This window comes from Nansenia antarctica (assembly GCF_963989245.1).
Source record: "Nansenia antarctica genome assembly, chromosome: 7".
NCBI classification, from domain to species: Eukaryota; Metazoa; Chordata; class Actinopteri; order Argentiniformes; family Microstomatidae; genus Nansenia; species Nansenia antarctica.
Window position 1 is genome coordinate 48,499,477 of NC_137677.1, and position 12,740 is coordinate 48,512,216.

The window sequence follows — 12,740 nt, forward strand, 5'->3', positions numbered from 1 at the left end:
CACTACACACCACACACTACACACCACACATTACACACCACACACTACACACTACACACTACACACCACACACCACACACTACACATCACACACCACACACTACACACTACACACCACACACCACACACTACACACTACACACCACACACTACACACCACACTACACACTACACACTACACACACTACACACCACACACTACACACCACACTACACACTACACACTACACACCACACACTACACACCACACACCACACACTACACACCACACACTACACACCACACACTACACACTACACACCACACACTACACACCACACACTACACACCACACACCACACATCACACACCACACACTACACACCACACACTACACACCACACACTACACACCACACACCACACACTACACACTACACACCACACACTACACACTACACACTACACACCACACACTACACACTACACACTACACACTACACACTACACACTACACACCACACACCACACACCACACACCACACACCACACACCACACACCACACACCACACACTACACACCACACTACACACTGCTGCTTACCACCGTGGAGACATTATATTACCTGGTGCTCTGCTGCAACTATGTCTTATATATATATGTCTTGATATGACCCACTGTATTATTGTGTATTATTGTATTATTGTGTTACTATTGTATTATTATCCTGCGCTACTATTGTGTTCTATTGTGTTTTCGAAGATGAGAGCTTGTGACTGAGTATGTTCATTGTACTGTCACTGTCATACACTCTCCTGTATCCCAATACAAGTAACAATACATTTTGAATTTGAATTGCTGTAAAATAAAATGTTGTATAAAGTAATGCACCATCCATTGAAAAAAAAAAAAAAAAGGAGTTATGTATTGTACCCTGGCAACGTTAGGGTTAGGGCTTTCTTTATCAATAAAGCCTGAGAATACTAAATCAAATAATTATTATTTTGTTTGTATTTGACATTTTGTGCCACTGTATGTTTATGAAAAATGATATGTTTTTGTATTCTACACACCAAGTCAATGTCCTGTATGTGAGAATACACTTGGCAATAAAAATAAATTCTGATTCCGATTCTGATTCTGATTTTTCTTGTATGTTTGTCTGTGGTGCTATGTGAAACACAATGTATCCCAGGACTCAATAAAGCATTGACGGGCTCTTCCATCTAAAAATAAAAAGTAATATCTTATGTCCCACAAAATTCTGTCCAATAGATATTTAACTGAAGAAAAAGCCCCCAGCTAAGGAAAGCACCCAGCACGTCCCCACCCGTTGGTTTCTGCAGCTCGATTACAGTGGAGTAGGACTGATGTTAGAGAAATGATTAGATCATGAAGCAAAATAAAACGTTTTATCTTTGTAAATATATAGAGTTATATATTTCAATGAGATATTTGGTAAGTACTATTTTAGGGGGTCCCTGTCACAGTTTAGAGTAAATCCCTAAATGAAATTAGATCCAAACTTAAGGCATTACGTGAGCTTAGAATGATAAGGTTCTATCTCCGTTTAGGGCAGTTCAGAGATATTGAGCGTCAAAGTTTTTACATTCCATTATGTTTTGTGAGATGGAACCTTGGTGTTTTATTAATTACTAACTCAAAAATTTCAACATTTTAAAAATAACACCACACAGGCATTAATAAACACATAATGGATCAGATTATGTAAACAACTCATTCTAATTCTAACGTCACGGCAATGCTTACCCTGGAACGGCAAAGCAAAAAAAAAAAAAAAAAAAGATTTCAGTGAACTGGTCGCGGGTCCGTTAACTCCGCACCCGTGTTTTCTGTTTCACCGAACTGAGATCACTTCCCGTTAGACAGCAAAGATGGCGGGTGAACAGCATTGAATCTTTTTTTTGTAATAAGCTATTAAAACGCGGGTATCGACTAACGTTTCTATGGGGCGTAGACGCCGAGCCCTTTCTAAACAAATACGGCGTGAGAAATGTCGTAGAATACATGTCAGATCGGTAACCACGTCTCGGCATTTGTAATTTGTATTCGGTGTCCCAATCGCCGGAGCTCGTATTGTTATTTTAAAATGGCTCCGGTGCAGATTGGATCAGATGGGCAACTGGTGCCGGTCGGGGGTCCCACCTCGGCCCCCCAGCCGCCCCCTCCCGGCGCCCCGGCCACCCAGGGGGTCCGGCTGAGCCTCCTGATTGAGTTTCTCCTCCAGAGGACCTACCACGAGATCACCCTGCTGGCTGAGCTGTGAGTGATGAGGGTGATGGGGTCCCTGTTGAGTGGGGACCCGGTGTTGCATCCAACTCTGTCATCTGATGTCCCCCCCAGCCACAGAATTAGTGTTTAGCTTGTGCCTTAAAATAATAACCATTGATAACGTAGTGTTTCTGTGAGTTGTTTTCCAAGTTACTGACTGGTTTGATGGTCTTTTTTGTGATTGGTTGTCATTATTAATCAATTAGTTATTAATGGTGATTCTGTGTGTCTTTCAGTCTTCCCAGAAAAACGGACATGGAAAGGTAAGATTTGCTCTGGAGAGAGAGTGAAAGAAGTCATTTATGACATGGTAAAAGAGATTCCCATTGATTTGCTCTGACCTTTTTGTAGTAATGATTTAACATGGATCTCAACTGTTTCTGACAGGAAAATCGAGATAGTCCAGTTTGCCAGCCGCACCAGGCAGCTGTTTGTGCGTCTCCTAGCCCTGGTGAAGTGGGCAAGCAATGCAGGGAAAGTGGAGAAGTGTGCGGTATGTCGCTACTGCAGTAGCCTACGCTCAACATACCAGTCATCTGCTCTTTTGCACATACAACTCCTAAACATATTTGTGATGCTAACCCCCTCACCCCTGGTTTCCATGGTAACAGATGATCTCTAGCTTCCTGGACCAGCAGGCCTTCCTGTTTGTGGACACGGCCGATAGGCTGGCATCACTGGCCAGAGACGCCCTGGTACACGCCCGCCTGCCCAGCTTTGCCATTCCCTTTGCCATCGATGTGCTCACCACAGGGTCCTACCCACGCCTACCCACATGCATACGGGTAAGATGGCCGCTGACTGCCTTTCTGTGTGCAAGTACATGATATTGCATCAATAACTGTCAGTTGTTTCATTCCAAAGAGTTGGTTACAGCAGAAACAGACACAGCAATCTGTTTCAGTGTGTTTGTGAATATTTATGTTAAGAAACATTAACATTGGCCTTTGATTTTATCCCTGCTTGGGTGGTAACAAAGACAGACCAGGCTAGCTTATTTTATTTGTCTGACTCATGTTTGTATCACATTGGTGTCATCAATGTTGGAACTTTCTCTTTTGGGCTATTTCATTAACCCTGTGTGTGTGTGTGTGTGTGTGTCTGTGTGTGTGTCTGTGTCTGTGTCTGTGTGTGTGTGTGTGTGTGTGTCTGTGTCTGTGTCTGTGTCTGTGTCTGTGTCTGTGTCTGTGTGTGCAGGACAAGATCATTCCTCCAGACCCCATCACTAAGGTGGAAAAGCAGACCACTCTGAACCAGCTCAATCAGATACTGCGACACCGCCTTGTGACCACAGACCTGCCACCTCAGTTAGCCAACCTCACTGTGGGTAAGCATCACACGCCTCAGTTAGCCAACCTCACTGTGGGTATGCATCACACGCCTCAGTTAGCCAACCTCACTGTGGGGTATGCATCACACGCCTCAGTTAGCCAACCTCACTGTGGGTATGCATCACACGCCTCAGTTAGCCAACCTCACTGTGGGGTATGCATCACACGCCTCAGTTAGCCAACCTCACTGTGGGTATGCATCACACGCCTCAGTTAGCCAACCTCACTGTGGGTACGCATCACACGCCTCAGTTAGCCAACCTCACTGTGGGGTATGCATCACACGCCTCAGTTAGCCAACCTCACTGTGGGGTATGCATCACACGTCTACACACTACTAATATATTTTAGCAACCTCAATATGGGTAAGCATCAACTTAATCACACACACACACACACACATGCAAACACACACTCTACAAAAACACAATTAGACTATGATTTGAGGAGATATACTTTCGCTAATGTGTGTGTGTTTGCGCTTGTGCCTATGTGTGTGTCTCCCCCAGCTAATGGGCGTGTAAAGTTCCGTGTGGAAGGAGAGTTTGAGGCAACCCTGACAGTGATGGGAGATGATCCTGATATTCCCTGGAGACTGCTGAAGCTGGAGATACTCGTGGAGGACAAGGAGACCGGAGGTCAGACACACACAATTAGACACGAGGAAGGGAGAGAGAGAAAGTACAAGCAGTGTGTTTGTGGAATCTGTTTAGTAGAGTGCAGGGCTCGGCTTGTCCTCTTGTCCGGGACAAGTACATTTTATGTTCGGACAAGTGGACTTCCTCCTGCACTTGTCCGATGGACAAGTCAAAACAAAAAAAGAAATCAATATGTATTAATATCTGCAAAACATTAATTCCTCCTTCCGATCTGAATAGTAAAAAAAAATATTACAAGCAAAGCGATGCCGCGCCTCATTCTCGCTGAGGCTATTTCAGTCTCTCGTAGTTCATTATCGGCGATGTTATAGAGTAGTTCATTCATAGTTCGTAAATTCGCTCACAGCGCACACTGCGTTCAACGTCATAAAGAGACCAAGTAATTTGATTGGACACAAGGCATTCCATGAGTGCTGATCAAGTTTTAAGACCAGCACATCGCAATGCGAACTTCAGAATGACACTAATGATACATTTCTCAATTTGAATATAGGATACTATCCAAAAGCTAGCAAATAAGATTGCTTCCATTGGGGAGGTAGTTACAACATTTTTTTGTAAATATTCCTAGATATTTACAAAAAACTTTTGTGGCCAATCTTAATCTAAAAGGGTTAGGGTTAGTAATAATTTAAAATAATTACAAAATATTGTTTAATGAATACATTTGAAAATTAAGGATACATCATTATCAAATCAATAGTAGTCAAATGTGTTATTTGCATACACATACACTCACTGGCCACCTCATTAGGCACACCTTGGGGTTGGACCCCCTCTTTTGCCTTCAGAACTGCCTTATTTCTTTGTGGCATAGATTCAACAAGGTGCTGGAAACATTCCTCAGAGATTTTGGTCCATATTGACACTATAATATCACGCAAACAACCCCGTCTGGCACCAACAACCATGCCAGGTTCAAAGTCACTTAAATCACCTTTATTTCCCATTCTGATGCTTGGTTTGAACTTCAGCAGATCGTCTTGACCATGTCAACATGGTTTGCTGCCACATGATTGGCTGATTAGATATGTGCGTTAACAAGCAGTTGAAAAGGTGTACCTAATGAAGTGGCCGGTGAGAGTATAATATATTATTATTAATATTATTGATTTTTCAAAATCTTTGGATTTGGACAAGTAACTTGAGCTCTCGGACAAGTAAAAGATAAGTTCACTTGTCCGAAGGACAAGTACCAGAAAAATCTTAATGTCAAGCCCTGGAGTGTATACAGTGCCTTCTGTGTATTCAGACCCTTTCACTTTTTCCACATTTTGTTGTATTATAGACTCAATATTAAATAGATTAAATTAAAATAATTTGCCAATCCACACAGAATACCGCAGAATGACAAAGCAAAAACACATATTTTTGACATTTCTGTAAATGTATACAAATTGAAATACAAGAAATACCTGATGTATGTAAGTATTCAGACCCTTTGCTATGACACTCTTAAAATGAGCTAAAATGCAAAAATGTTATCAACATTTGCATTTTAGCTCATTTTAATAGTGTCATTACAAAGGGTCTGAATATTTATGTTCATGAGGTATTTCTGCATTTAAGTGTTTTCACTTTGTCATTCTTGGGTATTTTGTGTGGATTGATGGCAAATATTTTTATTTATTTAATCCATTTTAAATTGAGGCTATAACACAACAAAATGTGGAAAAAGTGAAGGGGTCTGAATACTTCCCGAATGCACTGTATATGTTCTCTCCAAATATACATCTCCTCAACCTTTATATCCCTCTCCCTTTTCTGTCTTTCGCCCTTTTATTACCCCTCCTTTCGATCTACTGTTTTCTCTCTCCATCCCGTTCTAAACCCTTTTCTTCGTCTTTCCCCTATCCCTCCCTTTTTCCTCACAGATGGCCGAGCACTGGTCCACAGTATGCAGGTGAACTTTATCCATGAGCTGGTACAGTCACGCCTATTTGCAGATGAGAAGCCCCTGCAGGACATGTACAGCTGCCTGCGTATCCTTTGTGTGTGTGTGTGTGTGTGTGTGTGTGTGTGTGTGTGTGTGTGTGTGTGTGTGCGTGCGTGCGTGCGTGCGTGCGTGCGTGCGTGCGTGCGTGCGTGCGTGCGTGCGTGCGTGCGTGCGTGCGTGCGTGCGTGCGTGCGTGCGTGCGTGCGTGCGTGCGTGCGTGCGTGCGTGCGTGCGTGCGTGCGTGCGTGCGTGCGTGCGTGCGTGCGTGCGTGCGTGCGTGCGTGCGTGCGTGCGTGCGTGCGTGCGTGCGTGCGTGCGTGCGTGCGTGCGTGCGTGCGTGCGTGCGTGCGTGCGTGCGTGCGTGCGTGCGTGCGTGCGTGCGTGCGTGCGTGCGTGCGTGCGTGCGTGCGTGCGTGCGTGCGTGCGTGCGTGCGTGCGTGCGTGCGTGCGTGCGTGCGTGCGTGCGTGCGTGCGTGCGTGATTCTTCTTCGTTCAGACAATGGGCTCAAAGCCAGTGCTGGCATGAAGTGCTGCAGTAGATATAAGTAATATTGTGTGGGGGTGTATGTGTGCATGTACAATTATGGGCGTGCTCATGTATACAGTATTGACTGAATGACCATGCAGAGGTCCAGGCAGACACAGCATTCCAATGAGCCTCAAGCACAGTCTGCCTCTTTGGAATGGTTTTCTAACAGTGTGGAGTCACACGTACACTCTCTTTCCTCGTCTCACCCCACCACCCCCTTATTGGGCTTCGTAACAACATGCTGTACAGACTAGAAACAGCTTAGGCACCAGGAAATGATTAACACCATGAAGTGACTGTGCCGTGTAGGTAATGACAGTGTTCTCTGTAAGGGAGGGGCTTGTAGAGTGTAGGAGCCTGCATCTGTTGCCCAGTCTGAAGTGTGGCTGCGGTACATTTTTCAAGGGTGTAAGTAGCTATGACTGAATCTGGCATCTACAGCTGCTGATAAGTGACCTGTCGTGAGTAAATCGCATTGTTTCTCAAGGTAATGGGGACATAATAGCGTTATCAATAATAGAATTACCAACTGCCATCCTCTGATAACACTGCTATAGATAATACTGTTATGCCCAAGAGAACAACACAGATTCGAGGTGTGAAAGGTCTGTCTTTATTAGAGTCTTTGTCTGAACCCTGTCGCACGTCCGTAACAACCATCAGTCAGCCACAGTCTGGTTTCAAAGTCTCTCAGCATCTCCCTAGCCACTGAGGCACATGGGAAAACAATAGCAACCGCGTGTTAGCATTATGCTAACATCAAAGGCCCTAATCAGATATGCAGGAGAGCATGGCCATGTTAATCACTATGCTAATCAGAGCAGCTCTGCTTCCCCCCCCACATTAACACATTAGTTCTTTACAATCTCTTAATGGGACCAAGATCTAGTTGATGCAATTTAGTTAATTGGCGTGTGCATGTGCGTGTGCATGTACGTGTGTGGGTGTGTGCGCGTGTGCGCGTGCGCGCATACATGTTCTCCACTCATCCTCCTAGTGTTTTCCTGCCAGCCGCTCCTTAACCCTCTCCTCTCCAGACTCGTTCTGCCTGTCTCTGCAGCTGGAGGTGCTGCACTCTCAGACCCTGATGCTGGTGAGAGAGCGCTGGGGAGACTTGGTGCAGGTGGAGAGATACATGCCAGCCAAGTGCCTCACACTCGCCGTCTGGAAGTAAGCAACACACACACACACACACTCCCTCATTGACAGAAGTTATACACAAGAAGGGCATGAGGGATTGACCGATTGCTCTTTGTCTCAACAACGACTATTTGCTACTTTGAAACCTGTTGAGGCTGCTTTTATGCTGTGCCAAATGAATTTCCTTTCAAGGAATAATGAGGCATCTCTTGACTCTCTCTCTCTTTCTCCCTTTCTCTCTCCCGCCTTCCCTCCCTCCAGCCAACAGGTCCTGGGCAGGAAGACTGGCACTGCGTCGGTCCACAAAGTCAGCATCAAGATCGACGAATCCGATGGATCCAAGCCACTGCAGATATCCCATGAGCCTCCACTACCCGCTTGTGACTCCAAACTCATGGAGAGAGCCATGAAGGTGATCTACCGAGCGTGCCCGGGCCACCTGGCCACCATGTCAGAAAAGACCTGTAGCATAACAGCGTGTAATAGAGTGTGACTGTAGACAAAACAAGCCTGCTCTAGCCCCGCGGTGGCGTAGCGGTCTAAGCACTAGCCACTAGTGCAAGCAGATCCGGATATGGCCGAGGCACACAGGGAGCGGCATATTGAGCGGCCGCTCCAGAGGGCGGTATAGGACTATTTCCGGACAAGGATCCGTCGCGCAACAGCGCCCCCGGGGTGCCGGAATAACGGTGCTGGGCTCGAGGAGCCAGTCAGCTAGTCTGCCTGGCGATCTCCTCTGGGGCTGCCGGCCACGGGGTCGTGCGGCGGATCCTACGCAATAGGCAGGGGATAATTGGATGCTAGGTTGGGTTCAATTGGATACCAAATTGGGTGAAAAAGGGATAAATAAAAAAAAAAAAAAAAAAAAAAAAAGCCTGCTCTGCATTCCTGCTATTTGTGGTCGTTTCCAATGACCTCATATCCTCTCTCTCTCTCTCTGACGCCGCCCCCCTCCTGTAGATTGACCATCTGTCGGTGGAGAAGCTTTTGATTGACAGCGTTCACGCCCGCTCCCATCAGAAACTGCAGGAGCTGAAAGCCATTCTGAAGACCAGTAACCCCGGTGATAACTGTGAGTGGCCCCTGCGACTACCGTTCACACTAAAAGATCCGCGGAAATATTTTTGTCTCTTTTTTCCTCCCACGATTTACGGCTAAGAAATGGCTTCCTCTGAAATGACTCACTGGTTCCCTGGTACCCCTCCCCCCCCCCCTCTTGGAACTGGCAGTCGTGAACGAAAGTCTTAGTCGCTGAGTAAAAAGAAGTGAGGATGGATTTCAACTTGTGAAGACATGTGGTTTCCCTCCCTGTGTTTCAGCGTTCATCGAGACGGCTCTGCCCACCCTGGTCATCCCTATCCTGGAGCCCTGCGGCCGCTCAGAGTGCCTGCACATCTTTGTGGACCTGCACTCAGGAATGTTCCAGCCCATGCTGTATGGGATAGGTAAGCAGACAGGCACGCACAAACACACACACACACACACACACACACACACACACACACGATCACGATCACTCTCTTCTCTGTGTTCTCTCTCCAGATCAGCCCATGCTGGATGACATTGAGAAGACCATCAACGATGACATGAAACGCATCATATCCTGGTTGCAGCAACTGAAGTAAATCCACTTCCGGTCTAAATATCTAGATCTCATCTTGACCTGCCCTTTTCAGAGCTCAGATACCCATTCTAGCCATACAGTGCCTCACCCTAGTACCGTTGTATTGCATACCTTGTAGTACGGACATTAGGACACAGACAGTCTCGCTGATGTGTGATGGGTCTATCCAAGAATACCTTCCTCAATAAGGCTTTTGGGTCCGTGCTTATGACGCATAAACATGTGTTCTATAGCGTTAGCTTCCGTCTGTCGCCTGTCACTGTGCTGATAGAGTAGAGTGTTATCGGCTGGAATGAATTATCCTTGTTATGGCCAGAGTGTTAGCAGAAGTGCTAATTGTGTTAGCGCGAGTGTATGGCTGCAACATGATGTTAGGGCTGTCTGTTAGTCTCTGAAGGCGCCTCAGACACGGGCAGCACCCTGGTAAGCAATTAGGGTTGGGATGAGATGTCTGTGAAGCCACTACTGTCATGTCATGTCCATGTTTACTCACGCTCATGTCCAACTGTCGTTTTAGCTAATCTCTCTTTCTCTCTTTCTCTTTCTCTCTGTCTTTCTCTCTCTCTCTTTCTCTTTCTTTCTTTCTCTCTTTTTCTTTCTCTCTTTCTCTTTCTCTCTTGCTCTCTTTCTCTCTCACTCTCTTTCTCTCTCACTCTCTTTCTCTTTCTCTCTCTCTTTCTCTCGCTCTTTCTCTCTCTCTTTCTTTCTCTCTCACTCTCTTTCTCTCTCGCTCTCTTTCACTCTCACTCTCTTTCTCTCTCTTTCTCTTTCACTCTTTCTCTCTCTTTCTCTCGCTCTTTCTCTCTCTTTCTTTCTCTCTCTCTTTCTTTCTCTCCCGCTCTCTTTCTCTCTCGCTCGCTCTCTCTCTCTTTCTCTTTCTCTTTTTCTTTCTCTTTCTCTTTCTCTCTCACTGTCTTTCTCTCTCTTTCTCTCTCTCTCTTTCTCTGTCACTTTCTCTCTCACTTTCATTCTCTCTCTTTCTCTCTCTCTCTCTCTCTAGGTTCTGGTTAGGGGAGCAGCGCTGTAGACAGTCAGTGAAGCACCTCCCCACGGTGTGCACAGACATACTGCATCTCTCCAACTCCGCCTCTCACCCAGCAGGCAACTTGTCCAAACACAAACTCTTCATCAAACTGACACGTCTTCCGCAATATTACATCGTAAGGCCCCCCCCCCTTTCTTTTTGATATAATTTGCTACATCTTTAGTGTCTCCAAAGGGACAGTACAGTACTTGAGGCAAAAACTGAAAACTAACATAAAGTCTTATCTGTTTCTCCTCTGTCTCTGCCCCCCCCCCCCCCACACACACACACACACACTTTTCCTCCCTCCCCCTCTAGGTGGTGGAGATGTTGGATGTGCCCGGCTGTCCCACAGAGCTGCAGTACAAGTACGCCATCTTGTCCGTGTCCCAGCTGGAGGGAGAGGAGGGACCTCCGTGCGCCCAGCTCCTGCAGCACTTCAAGCCCAACCTGGAGCAGCTAGTCCTGGACAACACTTCCGGCTGCAGAGGGGCCCGTCCTGGAACTAAGAGAAAGGTGTGGGAGATACTAGCAGCACTGATGTCAACCCTATACAGCTTAGGCAGATGTCTGTTCAATTTCTATGCCCTCCCACCGTGTGCTTAGGGTGTCCACTCTCTGTCTGTGTCCCCTCAGCTGTCTGGAGACCAGGGCCCTCTGGAGCCGAAGAAGCCCAAGCGCTCTGGGGAGATGTGTGCCTTCAACAAGGAGCTGGCTCACCTAGTGGCTATGTGTGACACCAACATGCCTTTCATAGGCCTCAGAGCAGAGGTAAGGAGGGAGTCTACCCCTCTCTCTCTCTCTCTCTCTCTCTCTCTCTCTCTCTCTCTCTCTCTCTCTCTCTCTCTCTCTCTCTCTCTCTCTCTCCAATCCACACCTCGCCTCACTCTCAACCTCCCTTACCTTAAATACTTCCCCACCATCCATCCATCCATACATACATCCACCTCTCCTCCTCCCATTCTGTCCTCCATCTCATCCTCTTATCTGCTGAAATCCTCTCGTTCCCTCATCACTCCCACCCTCCACCGTTCTCTTCATTGCTCCTCCCTCCCTCTTACCCTCAGTTGTCCATCTAAGTACTCAGTCTGTGTCTGTGTCTGTGTGTGTGTGTGTGTGTGTGTGTGTGTGTGTATGCGTGTGTGTGTGTGTGTGTGTGTGTGTGTGTGTGTGTGCGTGTGTAGTTGTCCAACATGGAGATTCCACACCAGGGAGTGCAGGTGGAGGGAGACGGCTGCAGCCACGCCATCCGCATCCTGAAGTATGACACATACACACCCTACACACACACAACCACAGTATTATTATTATTATTATTATTATTATTATTATTATTATTATTATTATTATTATTATTATCTTGTGGAAAAATGCAGTGGTAGATGTATGGTCTACTACCTACAGTAATGTCATGCTAGTTAGGTCACACATTTGTGAGTGTTTATAACACCATTTCAAGCCATGTTCATAAGAGTTTAGATCACGACATGCCTCCTCCCCTCCCCCAGGATCCCCCCCAGTAAGGGTGTGGGTGAGGAGACGAGGCGGGCTCTAGAGCGCTCCCTACTGGACTGCACCTTCCGCCTGCAGGGGCGCAACAACCGCACCTGGGTGGCTGAACTGATCCTGGCCAACTGCCCTCTGAACAGCACTCACAGCAAGGAGCAAGGTACACACACACACACACACACACACACACACACGCTGCCTCAACAGAGTATTTTTACAGAGTTGTATTGTATTGATTTCAAACCCGCCACGTGTCTGTCTGTCTGTCTGTGTCTCCAGCCTCGACGCGTCACGTGTATCTGACCTATGAGAACCCTCTGTCTGAGCCGGTGGGCGGGAGGAAGGTGGTGGAGATGTTCCTCAATGACTGGAGCAGCATCAGCCAACTCTACCAGTGTGTCATGGAGTTCTCCCGCTCACTACCAGGTGTGTGTGTGTGTGTGTGTGTCTGTGTGTGTGTGTGTCTGTGTGTGTGTGTGTCTGTGTCTGTGTCTGTGTGTGTGTGTGTGTGTCTGTGTCTGTCTGTGTCTGTGTCTGTATGTGTGTGTGTGCATGTGCATGTGTGCGTGTGTGTACGCGTCCTGAAATGTGATGTGTTGATCAGCTGTATTGGAGTGTGAAGCTGCCTTGGTAACATTGACGAATGTGGTTCTCTTGTTGTCCCTCGTCCTCCTCCTCCTCCTCCCAGAGATGCCATCGTACCTGAGTCTGTTCTC

At 46.7% G+C, this 12,740-nt stretch overlaps 1 protein-coding gene across 3 annotated transcripts in view; it reads left to right on the plus strand.

Annotated features, from left to right (window-relative positions):
• The first annotated feature begins 1,921 nt into the window (after positions 1-1,921).
• The window catches only part of med14 (mediator complex subunit 14), a 19,011-nt gene continuing 8,192 nt past the window's right edge, over positions 1,922-12,740 (plus strand). For all 3 annotated transcript variants that reach the window (XM_080536237.1, XM_080536235.1, XM_080536236.1), the window contains exons 1-19: positions 1,922-2,263; positions 2,509-2,535; positions 2,660-2,765; positions 2,884-3,057; positions 3,470-3,599; positions 4,113-4,241; positions 6,137-6,244; positions 7,765-7,897; positions 8,129-8,279; positions 8,828-8,939; positions 9,187-9,312; positions 9,410-9,488; positions 10,492-10,651; positions 10,834-11,031; positions 11,152-11,286; positions 11,700-11,776; positions 12,024-12,184; positions 12,304-12,450; positions 12,713-12,740. The exon at positions 12,713-12,740 is cut by the window's right edge and continues 64 nt beyond it. In XM_080536237.1, coding sequence (XP_080392363.1) covers positions 2,091-2,263; positions 2,509-2,535; positions 2,660-2,765; positions 2,884-3,057; positions 3,470-3,599; positions 4,113-4,241; positions 6,137-6,244; positions 7,765-7,897; positions 8,129-8,279; positions 8,828-8,939; positions 9,187-9,312; positions 9,410-9,488; positions 10,492-10,651; positions 10,834-11,031; positions 11,152-11,286; positions 11,700-11,776; positions 12,024-12,184; positions 12,304-12,450; positions 12,713-12,740 — 2,354 coding nt within the window. In that variant the 5' untranslated portion in view covers positions 1,922-2,090. The remainder of the gene's footprint in view (positions 2,264-2,508; positions 2,536-2,659; positions 2,766-2,883; positions 3,058-3,469; positions 3,600-4,112; positions 4,242-6,136; positions 6,245-7,764; positions 7,898-8,128; positions 8,280-8,827; positions 8,940-9,186; positions 9,313-9,409; positions 9,489-10,491; positions 10,652-10,833; positions 11,032-11,151; positions 11,287-11,699; positions 11,777-12,023; positions 12,185-12,303; positions 12,451-12,712) is intronic.